Source organism: Eutrigla gurnardus (assembly GCF_963514095.1).
Source record: "Eutrigla gurnardus genome assembly, chromosome: 13".
Classification (NCBI taxonomy): domain Eukaryota; kingdom Metazoa; phylum Chordata; class Actinopteri; order Perciformes; family Triglidae; genus Eutrigla; species Eutrigla gurnardus.
The window spans coordinates 17374924-17401387 of record NC_139936.1 but is presented as its reverse complement, the minus strand read 5'-3'; the positions used below and the strand labels follow the sequence as shown (position 1 = coordinate 17401387).

The 26464-nt window shown below is 40.2% G+C and overlaps 2 protein-coding genes across 2 annotated transcripts; both read left to right on the top strand.

Moving 5' to 3' along the window:
- Positions 1 to 1841: 1841 nt before the first annotated feature.
- gstt1a (glutathione S-transferase theta 1a) lies at positions 1842 to 5531 on the top strand. Its single transcript, XM_084025555.1, has 5 exons — positions 1842 to 2073; positions 2774 to 2861; positions 3926 to 4082; positions 4377 to 4553; positions 5065 to 5531. The coding sequence occupies exons 1-5, from the start codon at positions 1965 to 1967 to the stop codon at positions 5263 to 5265; spliced, it is 732 nt and encodes a 243-aa protein (XP_083881681.1). The 5' UTR covers positions 1842 to 1964; the 3' UTR covers positions 5266 to 5531.
- A 1699-nt stretch (positions 5532 to 7230) lies between these two features.
- Positions 7231 to 17427, top strand: p2rx7 (purinergic receptor P2X, ligand-gated ion channel, 7). The gene is made up of 13 exons (XM_084025554.1): positions 7231 to 7447; positions 8074 to 8221; positions 8313 to 8384; positions 8487 to 8559; positions 8640 to 8736; positions 9389 to 9469; positions 10027 to 10162; positions 12733 to 12869; positions 13382 to 13472; positions 14728 to 14793; positions 15385 to 15489; positions 15578 to 15685; positions 15824 to 17427. The coding sequence occupies exons 1-13, from the start codon at positions 7332 to 7334 to the stop codon at positions 16322 to 16324; spliced, it is 1731 nt and encodes a 576-aa protein (XP_083881680.1). The 5' UTR covers positions 7231 to 7331; the 3' UTR covers positions 16325 to 17427.
- Positions 17428 to 26464: the final 9037 nt, after the last annotated feature.

The following is a 26464-nucleotide window of genomic DNA, read 5'->3' as shown; positions in this document are numbered from 1 at the left end:
CCCCAACTTCATCTTGGAATGCAAAAGTTCAAACATATCTGTAAAACGTGATATTAGTTAATTACAGTAGTTTACATTTGACAACATGACTGCTGCATGTACTACTGTAAAAAACAAATCATTTAAAATAGGAGCTACAAATTATATTAAAAAAGGATAGGCTGTCTTATAAAAGTGTCTTGTGTGAGAGGGGATTACTGTTATTTTATTTATTTTAATATTTTACTTAAAATACTTTTTCATGTGCTTCACAATCAGGAGATCTACGTTGTGTAAAGAACATTCAGCAGAAACAGTTTGTCTCAGGATCTGTTGAGTACATCAGTATTCACGGCCTAAACATAGCTCAGCATGTCATATGACGTCAGACTTCAGTACAGAGAACAAATATTACCACCATAGGGAACACAACAGAAATGAACATTTAATATCCAGTCATTCACATTCAATTCATTTATATTGCACAAAATTACAAATTGGCCTCAGATGGCTTTAAAATCTATACAACACACAGTGTTCCTGTTCCTGGACCCTCACATCAGATAAGGAAAAGTTCCACATAAAAACCTTTAATAGGGGAAAAATATATAGACACCACTGACTATCTATGTCATTGTAATTTTCTTGGAATTACTTAGCCTTAGCACATGATCAGTGTGGTACAATGGCTCCTACATGAAACTGCTCACAACAACATATGTGGATGAGCTTGAGTAACTGATTTGTCATGATTTCTGAGATGTGTATGCATCTCTTTGAGCGTCACAAGCCAAGTGCTGTATAGTTCCATTATATTCAAGAGAAGTGGGACGTCTCCAACACTTGGCAGCTAGCACCAAAATAATCAGGATTGCTAAACAGTATTGGAACTAAGAGGAAAAAAGGAGACCAGGCTCGTCCCTCAGTGTATCAGCTCAGGAGAGCAGGCGAGGACAGAAACCGCCGACCTCTGACCCAGAATCAGACGAGTACTGGAATCACTCTCCGCTGGCGTCTGTTTCCTGTTTAGAAAATCTCAGAACACACTGTTTCCCCACAGCTGCACAATGTGCTGCTCTGCAGATTTGTAGATAATAAGTGTTCAGAGTGTTTACAGATTGCAGAACTATGAGGATTATTCTGTTGACTTACTGTTTTCAATTGATTGATAGTTTATAAAATGTCAGAAAATAGAGAAAACTGCTAATCACAAGATTCCAAACTGACGCCCCTCAAATGTTTTGTTTTGTCTGACCGACGGTCCAAAACATAAAGGTGTTTAATTTATAATAATAATAATAATAATAATAATAATAATAATAATAATAATAATAATAAATAGGTTTTATATAGCGCTTTTGCAGGTACTCAAAGACACTTTACAAAACCAACTAAAGTAAAACAAAAGAGAACAGAACAAAACTAGCAAACAAACAAACAAACAAACAAACAACAAAACAAAAAAGAAAAACAAGTTTAAAACATTAGTTTAGAGTGAATAAAACAAACGAAAGAAGATCATTTTGGAAAACCGGAGAATATTCTGCATTTTTACTTGTGTGTGGTTTTTGTTGTTGTAGTGTTTTGATATAAAATCAGTTTGTGTGATCCGTGTAAATCATGTGAGTATGTTTTCCCTGTAACTGTATTTTAAAAGTATGTAACCCTGTGGTCACCGACTGTAAGTCAAGCCCTGTTTTCCCTGACTCACTGGTGTAAACTCGTTAGAAATGACCCCGAAGCAGATAAAAAATTCAGCAGTGTTTACAAAATGTGAGGCCAAGCTGAGGCCAAAGGTCAGACTGCTCAACCACGATGGCCTGCTCACTTTGAACTGTCGACAGCGTTTAAAACTCAGTGAGCCCGACGGCGACGGGAGGCGGAGTTCTGGGCAGAAGGGAGGATAACAGGCGCGGCAGGAGAGGACTGGGAACACAGAGGGAAACTCGGTGGAGACGAAGCTTGTGCAGCATTCACACTCTGACATGATGGAGCTCTACCTCGACCTGCACTCGCAACCCTGCCGCTCCGTTTTCCTGTTTGCCAGAGCGGCTGGCATTCCCTTTGAGTTCAAGCTGGTGGAGCTCTCCAAAGGTAACCACACAGATACACACCAGAGACTTTGAATCCGATTTGTCTATGCTTTAGTAAAGGTTTTATCTCACATTCTGCATTAAAATCGTTTATTATGTGCTTTTGGAAATGATCACAAAGTTACCAAATGTTTGTAGAGTTTCAGTTCAGTGACCTGCAAACTTTGAACGCCTGAGATCCGAACTCTGAAATCTACAAGTTTTGTAGCCATTTTGTTCCAAACACATTTTTTTGTGTTGCAGGAGTTGGGGGAGTTAAACGCCCCTCAAACCTTGAACTTATTCTCGTACGAACATTAAAAAAGAAAAAGAACAACCCTCTTCGTCTGGGCTATCAGTTTACATTTTCACATTTCACCCAGAAAGCTGATAGCCTCGTCCAGCAAGGAGTAGAGTTACGTTAACTCCTAGATAACCGACTCCACGAGCGAACGGCGGGTGGGATGTGGCGGGTCAGAGGTCAAAGCCTCCAGACAAAACATCTCTGAGGTGATGGAGTATTACAGACGTGCAGGGGGAAAGAAAATAAAGGAAAGAGAAGCGCTTGAAAGCAGATACGAAGGGAAAAGGGAGGGAGAGTTAAAGAAAAACCAAAACACCATAATTGTTTCCATAACAAAAAACAATAAAAAGAAGCTGCCAGCGGACATTTTGTCCTCATTTGAACACATCTGTGCTTGTCGTGTGTGTGTTTGTCTCAGGACAGCAGTTCAGCGAGGAGTTTGGAAAACTCAACATGATGAAGAAGGTTCCTGTGATGAAGGATGGAAGCTTCGTTCTGACGGAGAGGTACGGCTTCGAGTCGGGGTTCAGGCTCTACTTCCTTTAAGCTATGAAGGATCAGAATCATCTCTGAAAGTTGATGCTGATATATGACAGACTGATCAGTCCATCCACTCATATTTTAGATACCAGTAAGTAAGTTCTGGTGGCAACCTGAAAATTAAAAAAAAAGTGCCTCGTCATCATTGGCTAGTTTTCCATAGCCCGTATATCATTACATACCAGTAATTCTGCTCTCTTTAACTGTGGACTTAACATCAAACCATCACACCATCCGGCTAATCAGTCTGGTTAACGAATTATCTGGTGACATGAATGTGCTTTCCTACACTTTGACAAGAACAGCAGTTAGTTGTTCAGATTTACTCATTTAGTGGCTTGCTAATTCCATGCTACAATTACGGAACATTCCTATGTTCCGTAACTGTAGAATATTCCTATGTTCCGTAACTGTAGAACATTCCTATGTTCCGTAACTGGAGAACATTCCTATGTTCCGTAACTGTAGAACATTCCTATGTTCCGTAACTGTAGAACATTCCTATGTTCCGTAACGTAACACCACATGAAGTGCAGGTTGGTTCGTTGGCTATGGTTGCTAACTTGTTACTTAGTTGCCTTTTTGTTCGAAGATCAGACATAAAGGCAATGAGGTGTTTTGCAGTTGGCTGCATCTTCCTCTTTTTTGTTGCTAGGCAACCACCAGTTGAATGAAAACAACTAGGCGGAGCTAGTTAGTATCTCAACCACCACACCAATCGCCCTCCTGCTGTCGTGTGTTCTGATCAGGTAACTACGGTCCGTAAAGTCGTAGAGCTTCAGGGCGCTCCCGCAAAAACACGAGGTGAACACACGGAAAACACGAGGCATTCAATGCCACAAAATCAGCGTGTAAAACACTTCACTGTCATTGAAAACAACAACAAAGAGCGGCCACAGGCTGCTTAACCACACTCTGATCAGGGTGTCTGGTAGCACCTAGCCTACTTCACATCTGTTGTCTTTGATCAACAACAAAGAGGTGAAAGAGAACGTGAATCCTTCTTTTCTTCGTGCCGTGTGTGTTGCAGCACTGCGATCCTGAAGTACCTGGTGCAGAAACATGCGTCGACGGTGGCGGATCACTGGTACCCAGCAGACCTGCAGCAGCGGGCTCGTGTTAATGAATACCTGTCCTGGCAGCACATGAACCTCAGAACTCACGGCTCAAAGGTCTTCCTGCTCAGGGTACGAGTCCCACGTCCAAGTACTGCTCTATCCTACACGTTTCACTACACACGTGAACCACATTACACATGGGAATTATTTCTATTTGTTTTTCTGTGGCATGGACATTTTTAGTCACATAATAATTGATGTTCTCCTCCGACTATTCAAATTATATCTGTGTGTTCGTGTTTAGAAATGTTTTATAGACCAACAAAGAAAACTGAATCAAAAATTATAAGTCAGAAATCCATTGCAGCAGTCATATCAGAATACGATCTGCTGGTGCAACCAGAGTCTCATTGTTCCTTGCAGGCTCTGTTTCCTGTCATCATGGGCTCCGAGGTCCCAAAGGAGAAGATGGACGCTGCCATTGAGGATCTGAATCAGTCACTGAAAATGCTGGAGGAGATATTCCTGCAGGACAAACCGTTCATCCTCGGCGACAAGATCTCTCTGGCCGATGTGGTGGCTATAGTTGAGATCATGCAGGTAATACTACTACTTTTTCTTCTACTACTACTGTGACATGTGTAAGTGAAAACATCTACTATTAAGGCTAATTCTGTGACTGTTATGAGATAGCATTTATTCTTGTGGAAAAAAATGTAATACATTAATAGAATAACAATAACACTGTGACATTAAGTCGGGTGTTTTTGCATTAACTTTACGTGACTGCTGTCATCTAATGACTGTAGACAGACCTGAAAAGGGATCCGGTCTTACTCATGAAGCTCAGTTCCCCAGTTATGACTCGCCCTTTGAACAGTTGTATAATGTATGATGAAATAATTGATTTGGTAGATTTGTATGAATTAATGTTACAGAGGGAGCTCAGAATAGATTATGATTATACATCTAACACCTATTTAATATAATTTTATATCCAACGAGTATCACTTGATGGTTAATGTTCAGTGACCTCGCGTGACCCCAGGATTGAGAAAGCTCTTTTACGGTTAAACTGTGGCGTCATTTTAAAAGTGGGTGTGTTTTGCAGCCCGTTGGGACCGGCCTGGATGTGTTCGAAGGCCGGCCGATGCTGATCGGCTGGAGAGAGCGGGTGAAGGCGGAGCTCGGTGAGAAGTTGTTCAACGAAGGCCACGAGGCGATCATGAAGATCAGCAGCCTGCCGCAGCAGATGCAGAACAGCAGCGAGTTGGAGATGCTCAAACCCAAGTTTCGGAAGCTTTTCAGCTGAGTGCAAACGGAGAAATCGTCCGCGGCGCCCACACGTGATCTCAATTAGACTCTAATTCCACAGCTGCACGGTGACCTTCAGCAGGATACCTGTGCAGATTGTGTAAAATTCTACCTGCAGAAGTTAAAACAATTTGATTTGCCAACATTTTTTTTCACAAGGACAAGAACAATGAGGATAAAGGTGTATGTGTGCTTTGTCTGATGAGTGAATGCACATTCATGGTCGCTACACCACAATTATTAAAGTGATATATATAAAAAAAACACGACTGTGTCCAAACTGCTTTGAAAGACATACTTTTTTACATTTAAAGAGATGAAAATCACAAGAAAAACAAAGATAATAACAATTATTGAATTGAGGTGAACCGAGTGAAAACGTGATCTTATTAGATAAAACAGATGTTGACAAATGGCATAAAAAAGGTCCATTGTAATACATGTAATCACAATACTCAGCATATTGCAATGAGATTGTATGAAATATCATGATGATATTGTTTCATGGGGCCTCTGGTGATTGACACCCCTAATTAAATGTAAGTGAAAGAGCAAACCTGTGCACACCTGTCGACAGGTGCGTAGGAGTAAATCTAGATTTGTTGCGCTAATCCCTGAAGGATTGCATTCGTGTTTCGTACTATACAATCTTTTGATGTATTTTGACTTCATGAGGTTCTTTACCTATTTACATACATGGTTTTTCTCTGGGCTAAAAGGCTAAAGGCTCTAGAAGACATTTTGGTCAAGCTCCAACCGAATTCAAATACATATTTTAACATTTACCTTTGGTGTGGCAGCTTTTCATGATTCAGACATTTTGCATCCTGAGCTACTTCAATAACAGATTATATTGTAGGCCGATGGAGCCATGACATGATGATGATGGTTCTTGTCGTGTGACATGATTGGTCCACCAACCTTTTATTTAAATCTCTTACAGGGCGTACCCACCAAACGCGATGAAGTTTCATCGCGTTTGGTGGGTACGCCCTGTCATTGTCTCGTAAAGTAACCTGGAGAAGGTTGATGTACAGAAACGTTGTCTGTATATATCTCTGAATACAATTAAAGACGACAGTGTGTGGGAGCTGATTTTTTCTTAATTCCCTATTAAAACATAAAACTTTCACTTGTATGAAAAAATACTTTCATACAAGTTCATGCCATTAAAACAATGCAATATGATCTTAAAGGGTTAAAATGGCATTTTTCATGTCAGCTCCACTTCACCCACGTGTTTCAAACTGTTTCAAGCTGCAGCTGTTTTGTCGTGAAAAAAACAGGAGGTTTCCCTGGAAATGTAATTAAAAGTGCAGTTTAGTGTTATGGAGACAGTTGAACATATTTGAGTTCTCTGTGACACATGACTGTTGCAGAGAGTCATTGTTCTCAGTTTTCCTCACAGAAATCCTCTGTTCCTGCCGGAGACAACAAGCTCTTTATCTCACAGGAATTCAGGCGATTGCAAATGGGAAACCAGATATGTTCTCCCATGTTTGTATCATGGAAAAATAAATAAATAGAATATGCAGAAATGTATTTATTTTTGTAATTATTTGTCATAAATTGTTAAATAGGTGAATGATATATCCAATGATGTGATTTAAAAGGGTCAAAACAGTATTTTTTATTTAGGCTTTACTTTTTTTTAAAACGCTAATGTTGTTAAGCATGCGCTATTTATCAGTGAGCCCTTAACTCAATGTTATTTTACTTTTCTAAAAAAGAAAAAGAAAAGAAGTGAAAGCAAGTTTCATCTCTAAATGACCTTGTAACTTGTGCGTCCAGCTGCACATCTGAACCGTTTTGGGAGGAAACGAGAGCAGCTGTGTTGGGATCAGTTTGTTTGGATGGTTGCAGCTGCAGTGTTGTGAGAGAGAGAGAGAGAGAGAGAGAGAGAGAGAGAGAGAGAGAGAGAGAGAGAGAGACGGAGAGAGAGAGAGCAGCAGCTGTCTGGACATGTGACCTTCCTCACAGGAAGAGGAGACAAGACGTGAGTCAGAGATTCCTCCTCCGCGAGAGAAAGTAGACTACACGTCGTCTTCAGACCCAAGCAGCAGCATGCCGTGCTGCGGAGCTCTGTGTCAGTATGAAACCAACAAGCTGGTCCGGATCCAGAGCGTCCGGCTCGGCTCCCTCAAGTGGAGCCTGAACGGACTCATCCTGCTGTTTATCTGGTGAGTCAGCGCGCGAAATTACCGTTAAACGCTCCGGGATCCTGTTGACGCTCCAAACCGGTTTACTTCCCACGCACCGAGCGATGATTAGTGAGGCTGTCAGTGTGACACACGGGCTCGGTCTTTAAAATATAGGGTGTAACTGCTGAATCATGCTAGATGGACTACTTGAATATTAACCCCATCAACAGTGTGGAGTTGAAGGATCCGGGTCTGACTGGACAGCCGAGACTCTTTGGAGTCCACCTGTGTGATGATGTTTGTCTCCGTAGGAACCTTTTGTTTTCATTGTAGTGAGAGAACATCTTTAGAAAGTTGACATGACAATATGAAATTACCTCCAGGACAATCACACCCTTACGAAACTTCACAACCACAATCTAGAGATGGAGGACGTTCATGGACAATAAGGGATCCTCTGAATAAAACACCCGCTGTCCCCCCTCAAATAGAACAAAAGAAAACACCAAAAACCTCTAAAACCTGATTTTGTGTGGATTATATGAGTCTTGAAAGCCGTCGTCCTTTAACTCCAGGTATGAATGTCAACTCCGCCTGAACAAACCTGCAAACATCAACGTGCACATTTGGTGGAGCTAAACTGAGTTTGTTTGTTATTTCTCCAGCGTCATGTTGGTGTGGAACAGGAAGTACCAGGAATTTGACCTGCTGGTGAGTTCTGTCACCGCCAAAGTGAAGGGCGTTGCTCAGACCAACCTGCCCGGGGTCGGGGACGTGGTCTGGGATGTGATGGACTACAGCGAGCCCTCACAGGTAGGAGGTCCTCAGGGTGCTCTGGGTGTCGGGCATTGGGCAAAGAGGAGAATTTGCGTATTTTTTTATTTTTATTTTTTTGTCTTTTCAGGACAAAAACTCCTTCTTCGTGGTGACCAACATCATCATGACGAAGAATCAGAAGCGGGGGAAATGTCCCGAGGTGCTCTTTCGTCATCACTAGTGACATGAAATGAAACGTGCTGCTCGCTGTGGGCTGAACCGGGGCAACACTTCTTATTTTGCAGCAGTGTTTGTATTCCAGGTTCCCCTGAAAGGCCGATCTTGTCGTACCGATGCCGACTGTGAGAAAGGTGGCTGGGATCAGCAGAGTCACGGTACTCACTGACTTCATTCACATTTACCTGCACATGACCTTTTATGGTTTGGACACAGCACTGTCTGTTCCCCCCCGTAGGCATTAAGACGGGATCATGTGTGAAGTTCGACGTGTTGAGGAAAACCTGCGAGGTGTCTGCGTGGTGTCCGGTCGAGACCAAGACCAACCCTCCCAGGTAAACTCCACATCAGCACAAGTCTTTACTTGATTTTTATTAACAACTCCGAAGAGTATCATGACACAACAATCCAAAAGAATACCACTTAAAAGCACGAAAAACATTTATTTACAAAGGGTACATCCATTTGGGGTAACAGTACATGGAAATATACAAAGGATGAAGCAGAATCCTCATGTCAAACTAATATTATTTAATTTAGGAACCTCATTTTATTTCTTTGACACCTGGTGATTTCTTTTCTCTCATGAAAGAAGGTTTTTTTCTATTTACCTGAACTTTTCTATTTACCTGAATATTAATATTGTATTTATTTAAACCTCCTATTGTAGTTGCTGATTATTGTTCATGTAAAAGTGCTTTTTTTCTTTAATATATATATATATATATATATATTTATATAGATTTTTGTGTATTACTTATTTTTTCCCTTATTTATTATTATTATTATATTTATTTTATTTTATGTAACTTTACGTTCTCTCTGGGTCCTTCTTTCCATCTCAACTTGTTTTTTTGTTTCTTTTTCTCAAGGAGCCATCTGTTCAGGAGATTCTGTTGAACTATCCGTAGAGATTTAAATAAATAACTTTAAAATGACTGTGTTGACTCCAGCGTATAATAGATTATTTTGGTCTCCACGGTGCAGACCTGCTCTGCTGGCAGCAGCCGAGAACTTCACGGTCCTCATCAAGAACAACATCAGGTTCCCTGCGTTCAACTTCATCCGGTGAGACTGTTTTATGACTCATCATGACTTTAACATCTGTGTGCACTGAAAAAGATATTTTATTATTTTTATATTTTGTGCAGCCCTTTTTCATGCGTATCTGTTCAAAGACACTCGGACATTAAAGAGATTTAGCTTTATTATTTATTCTTCTTGTGCGCACACACACACACACACACACACACACACACACACACACACACACACACACACACACACACACACACACACACACACACACACGGATATTTTTATGTTTCATCTTTACTTGTTATTTCACACAGCCCAGTGGTGGATGTGTTATCTACATGGACAGTTAGAAGCGTATTCTAGCTTATAGTTATTTCTTATTAGCTTGTTGTTCATTATTAGAAATCAACATGTTGAAGTGATTCAAGTATTGATTGATTGTTGATTAGGGCTGAGGTCTGCCACTGTCATCACATTTTCATTTCAATATGATGGAAATTAGTTAAATGTTTTGTATTTTCATCATGATTTTATCATTAAATATGAAGAAGCAATGAATTGTTATTTTTGTTTATTCTCTTTTCCAGGAGGAACATCCTGCCTGGGATGAACGACGCCTACCTGAGGAGCTGCCAGAGAGGTAAAGACTCGCTGTGTCCCATCTTCAAACTGGGAGATGTCGTTCGAAACGCTGGAGAGAAGTTCTCTGAAATGGCCATCGAGGTGAGGTCACATGCTCGAACGTTTCTGCTCATTTTGATTTTCAGAGCAAACTGGGGTTTGTTTTTGTATTTTTAGCTTCAGTTGGTTATAACCGTAGAAATAAGGACAAGAGACATTCCCATTCAAATCACTGTAGCAGGATGGTCAGAGAGGCAGCAATTTTTATGTGTATAGTTGCCATAGCAACTGTTGTAGTGGACCACTTCTGTATTCTGCTGTGGTCACACAGAGCTCTATAATAGATCCTCACATTAAAGAGACCAGAGACTATCTGTGGTACAAACAACAATGTCGCTGCCGTATAAACGTCCAGATGAGGATATTTTTAGTGTTGATGGAGCAGCTACTCCGTTAGCATAGCCTAGCACCCATCCAAATTCCATTTAAAAAACAAGAATTTTAAATGTAATTTGCTCGTTGTCTGGCAGACGGACCTGACAATAGAGCCCGACTGATAAAGGATTTTGAAGGCCGATACCGATACAAATGTTTGTTGATTTAAAAATCCGATATTCTGATATATCGGCCGATATTTTTTTTAATTTCAGAAACGCGTAACAAAACATTAACAGATTTCCCTAATATTAGTTATTTGTAGTTATTTATGAGTCTTCGCTAAAATATGATAATGCAGTTTAAAAATAAACTATTTATTGTCAACAATGGAACAGAGGAACATCAAAATATATTAAAGTTCTGATAAATAAAATTGATAAAAATACAAACTTAAGATATACAACTTAAAAGTCCTTTGAACAAAAACACAATAACAACCAAACACAAAGTTACCAGTAATAAAAGACTTGGTAGGCTTCATGAATACAACTTCGAACAAGACTGGAGAGAAACTCTGTTAAGTTCTATAAGGGTGTTTCGTCCGTTTTTATTTTATTTTTAAAATATTCATTTATCGGCCATTATAAATGCAGATACCGATAGTTTGAAAAATGCCTAATATCGGCCGATATTAGGTTTGGTTTCTACATGGAGACACTTTCTCTTTCTGAGGTTTCACTTGTCTGTTGTCCTCAGCAAGAGATGAAATGAAACCAACAAGGGAAGTGTGTCCTCAGCTAACCGTCTTCACTTTGTGTGGATGAAAGTCACAGTTAATATTAAAGGGCCAGTTTGTAGCATTTAGGGGGATCTGTTAACACAAATGAAAAATAAATAATTGTATCATCACCGACAAGCTAATGTTGTGTTTTCTTAGCTTAAAAATAGCCCTTCATATTAGAGTTGTTCCGATTCCGATACCAGTATCGGAAATGCCTCCGATACTGCCGAAAATGCTGGCATCGGTATCGGCGGGTACTGGAGTTCGATACCACGTAATTTATTTTTCCGTTAGCTTTTACACAGTTCTTCTTTGCCGCTCTTAACAGTTGCGCTGTGCTGCTGGCGGCAGCTGCTGTTTTTTTTGAGAAGCGAAGAAGAATTGGTCACCTGACACCTGTTAAAAGGAGCTAATGTTAGCGCATCATGTCGGCGGTTTGGCAGTACTTCACAGTGGATGTTCCCACCAGTAAGACGGCGACATGCAGGGCTCTGTGCATTGGGCGTGAGAAACACGCAACGATTTTTGAGAGCTTGCGGGAGCGTCGCGGCGCCCCGTCTCTCGAAACTCGCCGCGACGTGAATGCATTGCATGGCTTCTTACAGAGACGCGTGGAAATAACACTGCCTGTGGACACGTACCTTCAGGCCTGTGCAACATATGCAAAGACTCAATTTCGAGGGCTGGCACGAGTGTTGCAAATTTGCACTACTGTTTTATCCTGTTCTATTTAAAAATAAACTTAAAAATAAATGGCTTCCATTTGCTGTATTCATTCATTTTATAAAGGGTTTAACCTGAGCCAGGCCTTACAACAATGATAATCATATCACAGTCATGCAGGCGTAGTATGATCTTTTTCTTTTTTTAAACACACTGGTATCGGTACTCGGTATCGGCCGATACCCACAGCACAAGTATCGGAATCGGGATTGGAAAAATGATATCGGAACATCTCTACTTCATATCTATTTAGGAAACAGGTCCTCTTCACAGAGTCCGCCATGTTACACACTACCACTAGATGGCACCAAATCTAAATAATTAACAGAGTGAATGTTATATTTCAGATATAATTTAATTATATTAATTCATTATTACATTTCAAGTATTTAATTATACCTGATTATAATTACATGTATTTTGTAATTGAATATCATAATTCTGTTAAACCACATTGAAAACCTTACTGAAGTAAGAGTATTATTATCAAAATGTACTAAAGGGGAGACACGTCAGGCTAAAACTTTGTTTTCATGCTCTGGTCAGGTTAGAGCAAGTTTTCCAGACTCGTGGAAAGAAAACTACGTTGGCTATTTGTATCTGTCTTCCTAAAGTCACCAAGTGCATATTTAAACACAACATTTAAATAAAAATAAAATTCTTAATATAATCACCTGGGTAATTTTCATGATGATATCTATTGGTTAAATGTTTTCCCAGCTGTAGTGTCTGTATTAAAAGTGGCAAAAGCAGATAATTGGCCACTTTGTGGTTCCTCTGTTGACCACAGGGGGGCGTCATCGGCATCCTGATCAACTGGGACTGCAACCTGGACCGGCTCATGCACCATTGCCTGCCCACGTACTCTTTCAGAAGGCTGGATGAGAAGGAGAGCAACAAGACGCTGTATCCTGGCCTCAACTTCAGGTAGGCCAGGGTCAAAGGTCAACTTCAACGTCCTCACATTCCTCATCGCTTCACCATCATGGGAACTTTATTATGATTATTATTATTAGACCACCAAAACAAATAAACGCTGATGGTCTGACCCCAACTTAAATGTTTGTTTATATAATTTAAATATAAATAATGAAGGCTTCAGTGTTTGTTTTTCATCAAGTCAGTCCACTGAAATTATAATAATGCTATGAATAATTATAATTTAATTTCATTAAATTTACAACAAATAATTTTCATATTCATTTGATTTTATATTCATATTATAATGATGATGATAATTGTCCATCCATCCAGCTGACATTGGGGCGAATGCAGGGGCAAATAATGATACTATAATGATGATGATGTTAATGATAATAATTAACCACAGTATCAATAATAATACAAAGTACAAAGTGACAAACACGTCATCTTTAGGTTAGTGATGCTCCTTCATCTTCGACTGTCTGCTGCAGAGTTTTTATTCTTCTTCTGACCAGATATGCCAAATACAACATGGTGAATGGGGTGGAGGAGCGGACGCTGTACAAAGCCTTCGGGATCAGGTTTGATGTCATGGTGTTCGGACAGGTGGGTTCCCCCCCCCCCCCCCCCCCCCCCCTTTTTATTCTCTTGTATTTTCTTTAGGTTTTTAAGTTTAGTTCTTCCAAACTAATGGAAACAAAACATGTATTTTACTATTTTGTCTATTTGTATCTGCGTCTTGTAATTATAATATTGTCTTAATGTCAGTAATCAATTAATTTGTTTTACCCTATTCATTTTGTAATCCATATCTTTAAAGTGGCAGTCTGTAAGATTTGAGAGGCGTTGCTTCTAGCGGCCTCTTTGGTGGTAGATGGAACTGCAGGCGAGCCTCTGGGACCTCATCTCCCTCACCCAACAGTGTCGACTGTCTCTCATCTTCGTGATGCCTTCAAATGCTCCACACTGAAAGGAGGTCCGTCGTTTCCCTTGTTCGCGGTCACTTAGCATCTTGATGACTTTCCCTCCTCACTTCGATTATTTTTTTGTTTCTTTTTTTTGGGACTGGAAGTTGAATGGTCTTCTTTCTCTGGCTGTTGATCCTCCATTGTGAGTCAGCAGAAATTAAATGTACCTGGCTGCGCCGGTCAAACACTAGGGCGCATACATACTACACCTTTCCGTTGAAGGATCTTTTTTGTGAGGATTGTGGGTCCGCTCCGTTGCATCGCTTGTGTTGCTCTCGTCAGAGAAGTTGATAAAATTCAACTTTTCGGGTGCAAACGGATCCGTCAGCCAATCAGATGGTGTTATGCATCTCCCCCATGCGCCAGACATGCCTTCCTTTGTCTGGCAATGACCCGTCAACGGTCCGTCAACGTACGTGTGTAGTGTGAATGTGGTCTGAATGTGGCCTTACGACTAGAGGGAGTCTGACTCAGCAGTTGGAAGTTGCAGATTTCCGATGACAATGAAATGCAGCATACGCTTCCATGAGTAGCTCCACCTGGGCAGACCAACCGCTACTGACTGACGGAAAAAGCCTCACTAATTTTTAATTTTGCACGGGAATGTCGCCACAGACACGGAGATCCTATTTCTGGGCAAAGCAGCAAGTACAAGCACTTTCATTAGTGGATCATGTGATAAATTAAGTTTTAACTCACTCTTTGATAGATAGTAACTTAAAAGACAATTGAATAGATGAAAATGTTACGGACTGCCACTTTAAAGGTTGTTTTCTCTAAATTCTTTTCGTTTTTTCTCAGACTCTGAGTCAGAAATATCAACTTCAGCAGCAGATATTTATGAGATAATTACTCATTTGCATATTTAAAGTGACCTCGATCTGTTTTTCCAGGCGGGAAAGTTCAGCTTCATTCAGCTCATCATCTACGTCGGCTCGACGCTGTCGTACTATGCTCTGGTGAGACACAAATGTCTGTTCACGTCTGTTGGTACTAAACACAGCCGGCCTTTAGATGGAGGCTGCATCTGGACCGACTCAATAAGGTTCACTACAGAGACCTAAATGAGCTCAGTGTGCAACAGAAGGCAGCAGCTTTGGTGTGAACGTTGAACTGAAGAACTGTTAGCAGAGATTGTCACAGTGTCATACTGAACTACGCTCATTAAGGAACAGATCAACAGTTACACTAATAGACCGATTTGGAGTTGACGTCACGTTTAGGTCACTGCAGTTTCATCGTGGTGGCAGAAAAACAGAAGCGGACGATGTCATCAGAAATCAAAATGTTTCATAGGAACATTCTTTAGTTTGACATGCTGCTTAATATGTTTATAAGCTTTCTGGTGAAGTGAGAGGATTGATGGAAGAAGCACAAGTCCTGCATTCAAATTGTTAAAAGTATCCATTTCAGAATGTTTCACACATTTTAAATTTTTTTAAATGTTTAATACCATTTTTGGCACACATTGTTGCCATCGATTGTTTATGATGGAAGCAGGTGGTGAACGTGTGTGTGTGAAAATCTGTGTGTGTGTCTTTATCTTCCAGACGACCATGATGATCGATTGGCTGATTGGAACCAGGTGTTACTCTGCAGATGTGGGACAGAACTACTCGGAGAAGAAAGTGGAGTCGGTCCAGGACAAACAGAAGGTGATGTACGATGTGATGTGGTGTCGTGGAGCTGGAAACCCTCCGACTCGATCTGCAGCGTTCATTCATTCTGACTGTGTTCATGCAGTGCATCGTCTGCGTGTCCTACGTGGACGAGAGCAACGTTCGACTGGTGAAGAGATCACAGAAGAAGAGCTTGCAAGACGTCAAGCCCATTTCTGTGCAGCCGCACAAGGTGAACCTGCTGAGCGGTGAAATCAGTTTTGTGAATATAACCCACAGCCAGTGGACGTCTTCTCGTCGTGATCTATTATTACTGGTCATTTCATAGTCATAGTAACTGAATGTCAGCGATGTATTCTCGTCCTGACAGGTGGACACAGGACACATGACAGCCATCCTCCATCTTCTCCAGCCGGGTGGCGAGGAGGATCATCTCGACCAGTCTTCCCTCGACCTTAAACCCGGCCCCAAGCGTGTCCGCCCCGCCTGGTGTAAGTGCAGCCACTGCACTCCCTCCTCCCTCCCTCAGGAGGAGCTGTGCTGCCGGCGCAGCGACGGCGCCTGCATCACCTCGTCTCCACTGTTCCATCAGCTTGTGTTACATCGCTCCCTGCTGGATGCCGTCCTCCTGTACCGGGACCCTCTGTCCCAGCCTGCTGGCCGAGGCCAGACCGCCGCCCTGCGTCACTGCGCCTACAGTCAGTACATCAGCTGGCGGTTTGGCGTCCCACCTCAGGAAGGCCAACCTGCCATCCCCAGCTGCTGCGTGGGGAGGGTCCGGGAGGAGTACCCGAGTCCAGACGGACGGTACAGCGGCTTCAGAGCCGCCATGACAGCGTCCATGCAGGCCTGTGATAACGGAGAGCTATGAGAGGAGAGTCCACCCCCCGACTCACCCACTCAGCGTTTTCATGTTCAAAGGGAATAACTTTGTCAGCTTGTTCAGTCAGAAAGGGGATGAAAGGATCAATAAATCACTGCATTTTCTAACATCGTTTGTCAAGTAATTTGGCTGCACAGTAAAACATATTAGCAATTTTCTCAGATTTACTCCCTTTAAGCAACCTTTTTGCCATTGCATAGGGCAGATATATAATATTTAACATCACTAACATGCTCTGACAAAAGGAATGTGTTCACGTCGGTCCTCTTGTATGGAAAAGATGAAGAGTTTTGTTCCTACTCTCAACGGGTCATGGAAAAAATGGTGCTGAAGACCTGATTTTAACACCTAACAGAGCTACTAATAGTGTTCCTTTAATCCAGACACAAGCAGACACGTAAATGCCGGGTTACGTGCTGGAACTACATTTATTTATTGTTGAATAAAAGTCTTCTTTACTTTGTTAATGTTTTTCCACTTTTCTCATTTTGTTTTTTGTTCTTTTGGTCTCTGGTTTTTCTGCCGTCTCTTCAAAATCGTTTTGTGTCAAAATTAAGTAGTTTTGTCCTTTTTCGTGGTTGTTGTGTTGAGTTCAACACACCCCTCTTCAGGTTATCCGGCTTAACCAGATAACCTAGATGCTGCAATGATATAAAAGTCTATTCATTTATTTGCCAGCTGTCTTCTGCATTTAGCAATTTAAAATGTGCTGCTTTTAGTCTGGATAATGACCTTACCTTATTACATTATTTGTGTAATATTGCCCTTGCAATCCACACAAATAAGGTAATATAATAGAGTTGATTGGTCAGTAGGAAGTGCTTTTATGCGAGTTGATCTCTTATCTTGAACATAACCCGCTCCAGAGCAGGTTAGAAAAAAAATGTATCAAAGTCTGTTCTCAGTGGCCGAATCTGGCAAAAAACAGGAAGTGTTGCCTCAGCAAGTTTCTCCAGAATGCCTTCTGTTGTTGTACCTTTTTTAACAAACCCCTCTGCTTCCTGTCTTTATGCTAAACTAACCGCGGGCTGGTTGCAGCTTCGTATTTGCCATACAATCAAGAGAAATTGATCTTCTGATTTCACTCACAAAGAAAGACAATAAATGTTTTTTTTCTCACAAAATATTGATTATTTTCCAGTTGTGCACAGACATGAGCTATAATAAACCTACTTCTTAATGATTTGAACGATCCCCTTAAACCTGCTCTCATTGCTTCATGGGGTCTCACTTCACCTGTGAGGAACAAGTTGTCTGGTGTTGGTGCTCCAGTTTGGAGCAAGGCTCTTAAGTTTCAGCATCGATACATCGAGCAGCTGCTCTGGCTGAGAAAAGAGAAAATGGTCCAAAATAAGTACATATGTCTCTGGACCAAGATAAGAAGCTTCATTTATCATATCGGGACATGTTTTCAGTATGATAGCAGGAGGGGGCGGCCCATGAACTATAATCCCTGCAGCCTTTGAGCTCCAGTTCCAAGAAAAAATATTACTAAATCGGTTGATTTGTGGCCCAAATCAGTCGTATGAGGAATTTTATTTTCTGAACATCCTTTAACCTGAAATGTACTCCAACACATCTAGTCAGCACATATGTACATAGTTCACCAGTGGTGTGAAAGAGGCTCCAAGGGATGAAAGCAAGTCATATTATGGTTCATTTAAAGGGCCAGTGTGACACATTTTGGGTGATCTTTTAGCGAAAATGGAATATAATATTAATAACTGTGTTCTCTTTCATGTATCATCACGTGAAACTAAGAATCGCAGTGTTTTTTGGCAGGTCCTCACATATCCATCATACTGTACATATTTGTTTCCCACATAAGGTCATGGGGAACACTGGAAGGCCTCTTAGCCTTAATTAAATTCATTATTTGATATATTTTATATTGCAGAACAAAATGTTAAAATCTCTCCAGCTTGTTTTAACCACAGACCTTATTTCAGACATCTAACCCCAAAAAAACCACACACACATAAAAAAATGATGGATCTGGAAGTGCAAAACTGCTGAATAATTTCTGGATTCTAGGACGCATACTTGCAGCACTGTGTTATCAATATATGTAAAAGAAATATGCAGAATGGTCCCATTCATGGTAGTACATAATATTATCCTAGCTATTATTATTATTATTATTATTATTATTATTATTATTATTATTATTATTATTATTATTATTATTATAAGTGATGTTTAACACACATAATTATAGCTGATTGCTGCATGTTCTGTTCAATAAGGTCAGAAAACAACAATACATTTCTGAATATAATAAATCTGTCTCTGGTTGATGGCCTTTGCTGCAGCTCCACTTTGGATTTATGGCAACAAAATAACAATAATTCAACTTTGACAAATGGCTCAACACTTCCTCTGTCAGATCAAGCACAATAGTAATTACAGTAATATTGCAGTTTGCACCCCCGTTTGACATTCATGAGCACTTTCAGCCCTTCACTTTCCCAACTCCACCTCTAGACCTCGACCATTGTTTTTATAAATGCTCATTTCAACAAAAAAAGGGCCCTTTGTGAAACAGCTCTAGGCCTGAAATATCTCTTGAAGCCTTGTTTCAGGGGCAGACATTCCTCTTTCCTCCTGTTACTCATCGCTAACCCCGTCCATGAAGGAATATATTTTAATATATTTTAATTCCTTAAATGTACATGAGACGGTGAGTGCGCTTACAGAGCGCCTGTGCAGCTACATATACATAATTTACTACTGTGGCTTCTAATTCTGCACATTGCCAATGTTAACCTGCAGATTGTGGATGGATGCATCATGTGCAGTGTAAGTGGGGTCGAAGGCCACAGTGGATGGATTATCGATGTAGATGGATGAACTGATGCACATTGGCAGATTAGCTAATGGATGGATGGATGCATGTACAGTAGAGAGATTAAACGGGTGGATGGAGAGATCAGCCAGTGCACCTCACCATGTGCTATGAATGTGTGTGAATCGTCTCTACTGGACTGAACTTGTTTATCACAAACAGCAGTTATATTGTATGTTGTCGCGTGTGTTTGTGTTTAGTCACACAAATGATTCTCTGAGGCAGAAATGTCTCATTGGTTGAGTTTAATCTCGAGTGGTGCGAAGCGATGGCAGATTCGTTTTTCTGACTAATTTGGGCCTCGGATGGAACTCACGAGATGCTGTGGTGGAAAGTATACTGAATTTCTACACTTTCATTTTTATTCTGCACTTTGTTTCAGAGGGAAATATTGTAACATGTATTCCACCACTGCGTTTACTTGACAGCTTTAGTTACCTTCCAGATACATATTTGACATAAAACACATCATTAAAGGTTGAACCAGTGTGCAGTTCGTGTGGCTATGACTTGTGCTGTCACGATACGACTATTATCGTGGCCAAAAGAATCCATGATGAAATTATCGCAATAGTGATAGAAAATTTGAAGAAGAAAAACCTGTTTGAATAGTAAATTAATGGGTAAACATTGAAATAGTTAAAAGTCATGGTGAACAATTGAAATGCTCAAAACAGATTCTACATAGAGATTACATTGATTAAATAATCATTTAACAGTCGGGGCACTTTTGATACTTTCAGTAGGCTACATTTTACTGATGATACTTTTGTGTCATGTAACTCCAGTGAATAATATATTTCATAAACTGTCAAACTTTTCTTTAAAACCGAGCATGGTCGATGGTCCATCAGTTGGCCGACCTTCTCTATAACCTTAAATATGTCCCCTTTGACATGTCCTCACAACCCCCTGATCTCATAACTGATCGACTGTGACTTTACTAATAAAATGAATGGCAACACACCAGACGTCTCACCCCATTTGTCCTCTGAGATTAAAAAAAAAGAGCTAATTTCCCCACCCACAGTCGGAGTCAAGACACTAGGGAGAGAGACCGCATCATATCAGTATGAGCTTTACTGGTTCAGAGATGTTTTCTTTAAACAACATTTATTTTCCCTCAGTTGAATCTGTAAAAAAATGGTTAAGTGAAATATATAGAATCCATCAATATTGTGCAAATAATGTGGAATGGAAATAATATACATCACGATAAAGTAAATATACTTAAATTAAAGACTGGGTCATAAAACATGATGAAGAATGTGATGTAAAGGACTTGCCATATGATTTCTCTGCAGCTTTGTTTACTCAGAGATTTAATGGATCGTTTGTTCCTTTTTAGTTTTTTGGGGAGTTCAGTCCGAGTTTAATGCAAGAGAGAAGACGAATTGTTACAGCCGAGAATACACGTCTTACATCAAACTTTTCATTGTGATACTTCTTTGTGCATACATTTAAGTGTGCTGTTCACACAAAAGATGATTAAATCTGAGGAGAAGACATTACGCTCCCATCTCTTTGTGAAGTTGAATTGGCAGCAGTGTTTCAATGTCTGAAAGTTTGGTGTCCGATGCAACAAGTGTTGCATTATTTTCTCTTGGTGTAAACAAAGTTTCCATCATCCTCAAGATATATATATGTAGCATATGTAATATATGTTAATATATCATATAATATAAATGTAATATATCATATAAATGATAAATATATATATATATATATATATATATATATATATATATATATATATATTATCATTTATTACTATTTACATTTATAAACAAATGTTACCTACATACTCTGGTACGGTAGGTTGGTGTATGCACCGAAAAGTTGGCATTGAAAAATATTTTCGGAACATAGAAGTTAGCTAGCTAGAAAGCCAAGCTACGTGAAATGTAGTTCACAGGTTTCACGGAAATCGACGATAAACCTTTGATGAACTGAGACTTTCTTGACTTGAAAAATTATGTTTTGAATTGACATCATATATTAAATTAATTGTACAATTTACATTATTAACTAAATATTTGTCTCTCACTAGGCCTTTTACACAGACAATTCTGCTGTAATGTTGGAAAGGCGAGTCAAAATATGCCCGCAAATCTCACCGTATAGCTGTCAAATACCGGCTTTTTATCCTATCGGATCTACGCTTTGAGCTGTTAAATCCGCTGGTGCCCGTTGCCTTGTAACACGTCTTCACCACATCACATCTTTTTCCGCCTCGCTAGCTGCTCCATTTACAAAGAACGCGGTATCTCCCCGTCTCACCTCTGATGCGGTTCTGTGACGACCTCTGTCGCTGTCTCATTCTGTCACGGCTTTCCATCTCCTAAAGCGTTTCAACTGACGAGGGGCGGAAAAAAGGCGTGATACTCCCGCAATGAAAAGGTAGTGTAAAAGGGACTCCTCTTGATTACTGAGGGGACACCGGAAGGGGCGGGACCTATCTCTCCGCCTGAAAAAAAACCTGCACGCAGTAACATTAAGGTGGCGGTAATGCACCTCCAAGCTGGTTTGCCAACCGCCATAAAAATCAAAGAAGAAGAAAAAGAAGACGCAGTTAATATGGCGGGTTACGGAGGATATTTAAATCGCCACTTTTAATTAAACAAAACACAAAATGTGAAATTGAAATGGAGAAAACATGAAAACTGATTAGATTTACAATACGGAAGAGAAGGAGATACGTAACGTTACGTAACTGCTTCTGTTTCACAAAGTGGATTTAAGGAGCTGGTGAACAGAGGACACCTGAGTGCAACAGGTGAGTGTTAATTGTGTTGTTAGGACACATTTGTCACTAAACGACGCAGACTGCTTGTTGTTGAGTTGTTGCTACTAAGCTAAGTTAGGCTAAGCTAAGCTAACTGTGTTGGATAGTGCTGTTTGTTACACCTGTTGTCAGTGGCTCCTCATGCTAACTGTCTGCGTTTATTTATTTCAACGAGCTAAAATCAAACAATAACTTGTATCTCAGGTAGGGGAGTGATACTGTGTCTACTTTATTGATATTTATTTCCAAATTCTGGGAGAATTAAAAGATCTTTACAAAATCAATAGGAGCCGAAATGCATTGAAAGAACAATATTTAGTTGTTCTTTAGATTTAGAGGCACAAGATTGTATTTAATGGACTGTAACGTTTATTACAATGTGAAAGATATGCAATAGTCTTTGTTAAATATATTCACTTGGGCTTATCCTTTTTTTTCATTAGAAGAGAATATTTGAACAAAATGCCCCTGTTGTGGTATTTACACAAGTGGGCAGTTTCTGAAAAGTCACAAGCTGAAAAAAAAGAAACATTTTAATGTTCCTTTAACCACTGACACAAATGCAAACTTTATAAAGGGCATTTTGTGAAAGGAGTCTGGTTTGCAGGTTTCAATGATCTTTTGGCCTGTTTTTAAAAAAAAAAAAAAGCTTCGGCAGCTTCCACACACAGACACATACAACGTGAATGGAACACAGCACTTGGCTTTAGTCGTTAATTGTATATTACACTCCTGATCTCTACTCGCTTTCCTCTCACCGCAACCGTAATGAATAGATGCTACTTCCTATCGTTTCCATCATTAAAATCCACCTCTATTTCCTTCTCTGTTTTTCTCTCCTCAGTCGCATGACAATAACAGCAATCTCAATATTTTCAGTCATTCTGGCATCGAAGTGAGCATATTTATGAGCCTGAGCCTCAATTAACGTGTTCATTGGAGGTTGTAAAACCTGTGACACTGTTCCCTTGTTAATCCTGTTTAATTGTGAAATTATAAGCTTTGAAATTGAAAACAATTGGCAGACAAAAGCATAAACAGAGTGCCCTGGATGCATATGTACAGTCTTGCGTACAGAAACACTGCAGACATAACAGTGTATGTGTACAGTATGAGCACATGCCGACACATGTGATGACTGCACGCTTGCTAAACAGTCACAAAAATACATTCAACGTGCACACACACACCCACACACACCCACACACACCCGCTCCCCTCGCTCCCCTTGCTGCACACCTCAGCTATGCTAATTATGGAAATCACTCATATGGGTGGGGATGGCTGAGGTGTTTCTGATCTGCTATCTGTCAGCTCGCTTCGCCGAGAAGCGCCATCAAACAAACACAAAATCCAGCGCCATCACCCCCTCCCCCTGCTTCCAGTAAGCAACGTGCAGCATTGTCCTTAATCACAACCCTGAGATGAATTCAAGAGGCCGTGAATTTAATTAGAAGCTAAAATTAGCAACGGTCTGCCAGCTGTGTGTGTGTGTGTCGCGTGCTGTAAGTGGAGGCATTCGTTCATCTGGTTGTGATATGGGAATCTTTCCAGGGAGCCATTAGCTGAAACGCCTGTTTGGAGAAGTGCATTAACCTGCTGGGAGACAGCTAATGATGATATGAAGTTGTTATGATGGTTGGGTGAGCAGCTTACAGCCACACTGGGCCTCTTGTGTTGGCTCAGAGACTATCTAATTATGATTAAATCAATAGAATTCACTTTCCTGTAAGTGATTCACACAGACTCAAACCGTTGGGAGGATTAACAGGTAATATCTAACATATTTTCAAACCATGGCAGCATGTGGCTGGTGTTGTTTTCACTCTGTCAGTCTGTGTGCGTGAGTTGTCATGGCAACATGTGGTCCTGGAGTCACCTATTTAAGCAGGAAATACCACAGAGGTTTGAGTACTTTGCTCGGTGTTTATATGTCTGTCTGTGGACAGATTTTCTAAATGTGTTGGCATCACAACTGTGTAAGAGTCAGTCATGAAACTTCACAGATAATTTTGCATGTCAGTCCCCATTCAAGCCGTCACCAAACAAGATCACACAACGCTGATAAAGCCTCCCGCCGCCAGGGAAAGTTATCTCCATTTCTCAGAGGCAAAGTCCTACTGCTTCCTGTGGACCAGCATGCAGCCTTATATTGGAGAAAATATTTTCAGGCATTTCACTGCAGTTTCAAGTAGGTTTTATTTTTGATTCAATGATGATGATGGGTTGCCAGTTCGTTGCACAACCTGCGTTTTCATGGTCGAGTGGAGTGACACTCAGACAGAGTCATGTTAGTCATGTCTTTCGTGGTATGAATTAACTTTGCAACATGAAGCTATACGTTTGGGTTGCTTTGTGTGGTGGTGTTTCAAAATTCATGTACCGTCAAACTCAGACTACACAGAGATACCATGTGATACCAACGTCGTTATTCTATTGGCTCACAGGCATGGCTAGAAGCCACATGTCACACATCTACACAGAGTTAATTTTGGACCCGTCAACATTTTTTAAAATGATTAATTAACAATCAAATAATGTTTTTCACAAGAAGTGATAATTTGATTCTGCACCTTCCTAAAAGCTCTGTGGATGTATTTTTTTAATTATTCATTTTCATAAAAATGTTATCAATGACTAGAATGTGTGTAAATAAAAACATTTTTGGAATCTTGCGAGAGGGTAAACGTTGCAATAGCTTTTGGTTCTGGTGTCTAATTGGTAAACAAACTGGATTGGTCAACAGCACCAATAATTTTCAAGCTTTTTAAGGCATGAAATGAGTCAGATTCTTAATTTTTAACGGTAGTTCAACTTCCTGAAAAAGGGCTTCTGAAACTTCCAGGAACACTGGAGATGATTGATTTACTGCTGCCTCGTGTTCTGTCTAGTGTACGAGATCAGTGGTGATCTGTCACTAATCGGTATCACCATGGAACTCCACCAGTTAATAATACACAATTAACCCTTAGAGACCCACATAGAACTGTTTGTGTCATCCACATTTCAGTTTAGGTGTTTGAGGTGCTTCCCAGCATCTAAGCATCAACAGACTATAAGTCCATAGTCCGTATTTACTCAACTGGTACAACTACAGTTTTGTCCCTAAGGAGACGTAACCTTTGTGATCTGGGCATTTCACATTCTAATCGTTCACCTGTATATTACAGAACATTCTCCACAAGGGAGATACCATGGTACATCCCCATATTGTGGGCATGAATACTATAAAAAAAATCTAATAGTATAATAATATCTATGAAGTACTTTTAATTTCATGTTTTTTTGCCTCTGCCTTCTGTGATATAATTCTCACTGTTCGAAAGAATTTGCAAACGGTTGTGTGTGTATTATTCCAGCTTCAGTATCTTTTTAGATACTGGATATGAAAATAACTAAAAGCAACCACTGTGCAAACATTAACCCAAACCCAAAACACTGGTCTCATTGTTGCTCAACCGAATGCTTTGAGCAAAACACGTTAGAGTAGTGAAGGTGATCGCTGTGTACACGAAACATCTGATCATGTGTTGAGCGGCTGAAACGGATCATCAGGATTTGACAGAAAGATCCAGATAGCGGTTTGTGTTTGTGTTCTGGCGCTAATAGGCTGCATCCTCCTGTAATAGCATGCTGTGCGTTGTCAGCCTATGTTTGTGCATCTGCCGCGCTGTAAAAACGAATTGCTGGTGGCTCCAGACATGCCTTCCCCTAATGAACCATGTGCCTGAGGTTAATTCAATCTGGACAGGACCTCTGTGGTCGGTCACAGTGTTTCTCTGGAAAATAAAGTGGGGCAGCGATACCCGAGAGTGAATTTATGAACAGATGAATGTTGTATGAGTGCGTGAATTATATATGAACCTGTTGGGTCGTGAACAGTGCACAATAGAATCAACAGTCAGTATTTTGCCGTGTGATTTCCGACTGTGTGAGGCGTTTTTCTTCAAAGGAACAATAGCCTCAATCCTGATCCGAGTATTCGATATTGATTATCTATCCAATCTGATACGTATATCTATCTACATCACATATTTCTACTGGCAGCAAGAAATGTATGTTAATGGTTAGAAATGTAATTAATTTATCCAGGATGGTCCTGCTGGAATCCTGGCCAAAACATAAGCATAAAAGTTTTACACATAAAAACACAAATTACAGACTTAGACATAGTGTACATTTACCAATATCAGGATTTTCAAAAATCACTGTGACAAAATGAGGCAAAACTAATATGATTTTAACAAGAATTTGGTCTTTCTAAAAAAGTAAGTTTGGACCTGATACTTGTCAGTTTTTTGGCTCTGATTTTGGGCAAAGATGTGTTCACTTCCATTTTTGAGCCTTAATATCTGTGAAACTAATAATCTAAGAGAGACCATATTTTGTAGAATGTTTAAGCTAACCCCAGAGATAGAGGCAGACGTGATAGAAGTCTTTTATCTGTAAAAATGGGAGCTCAGCCACTCTTCAAATGTACTACTTTATTTCAACAAGC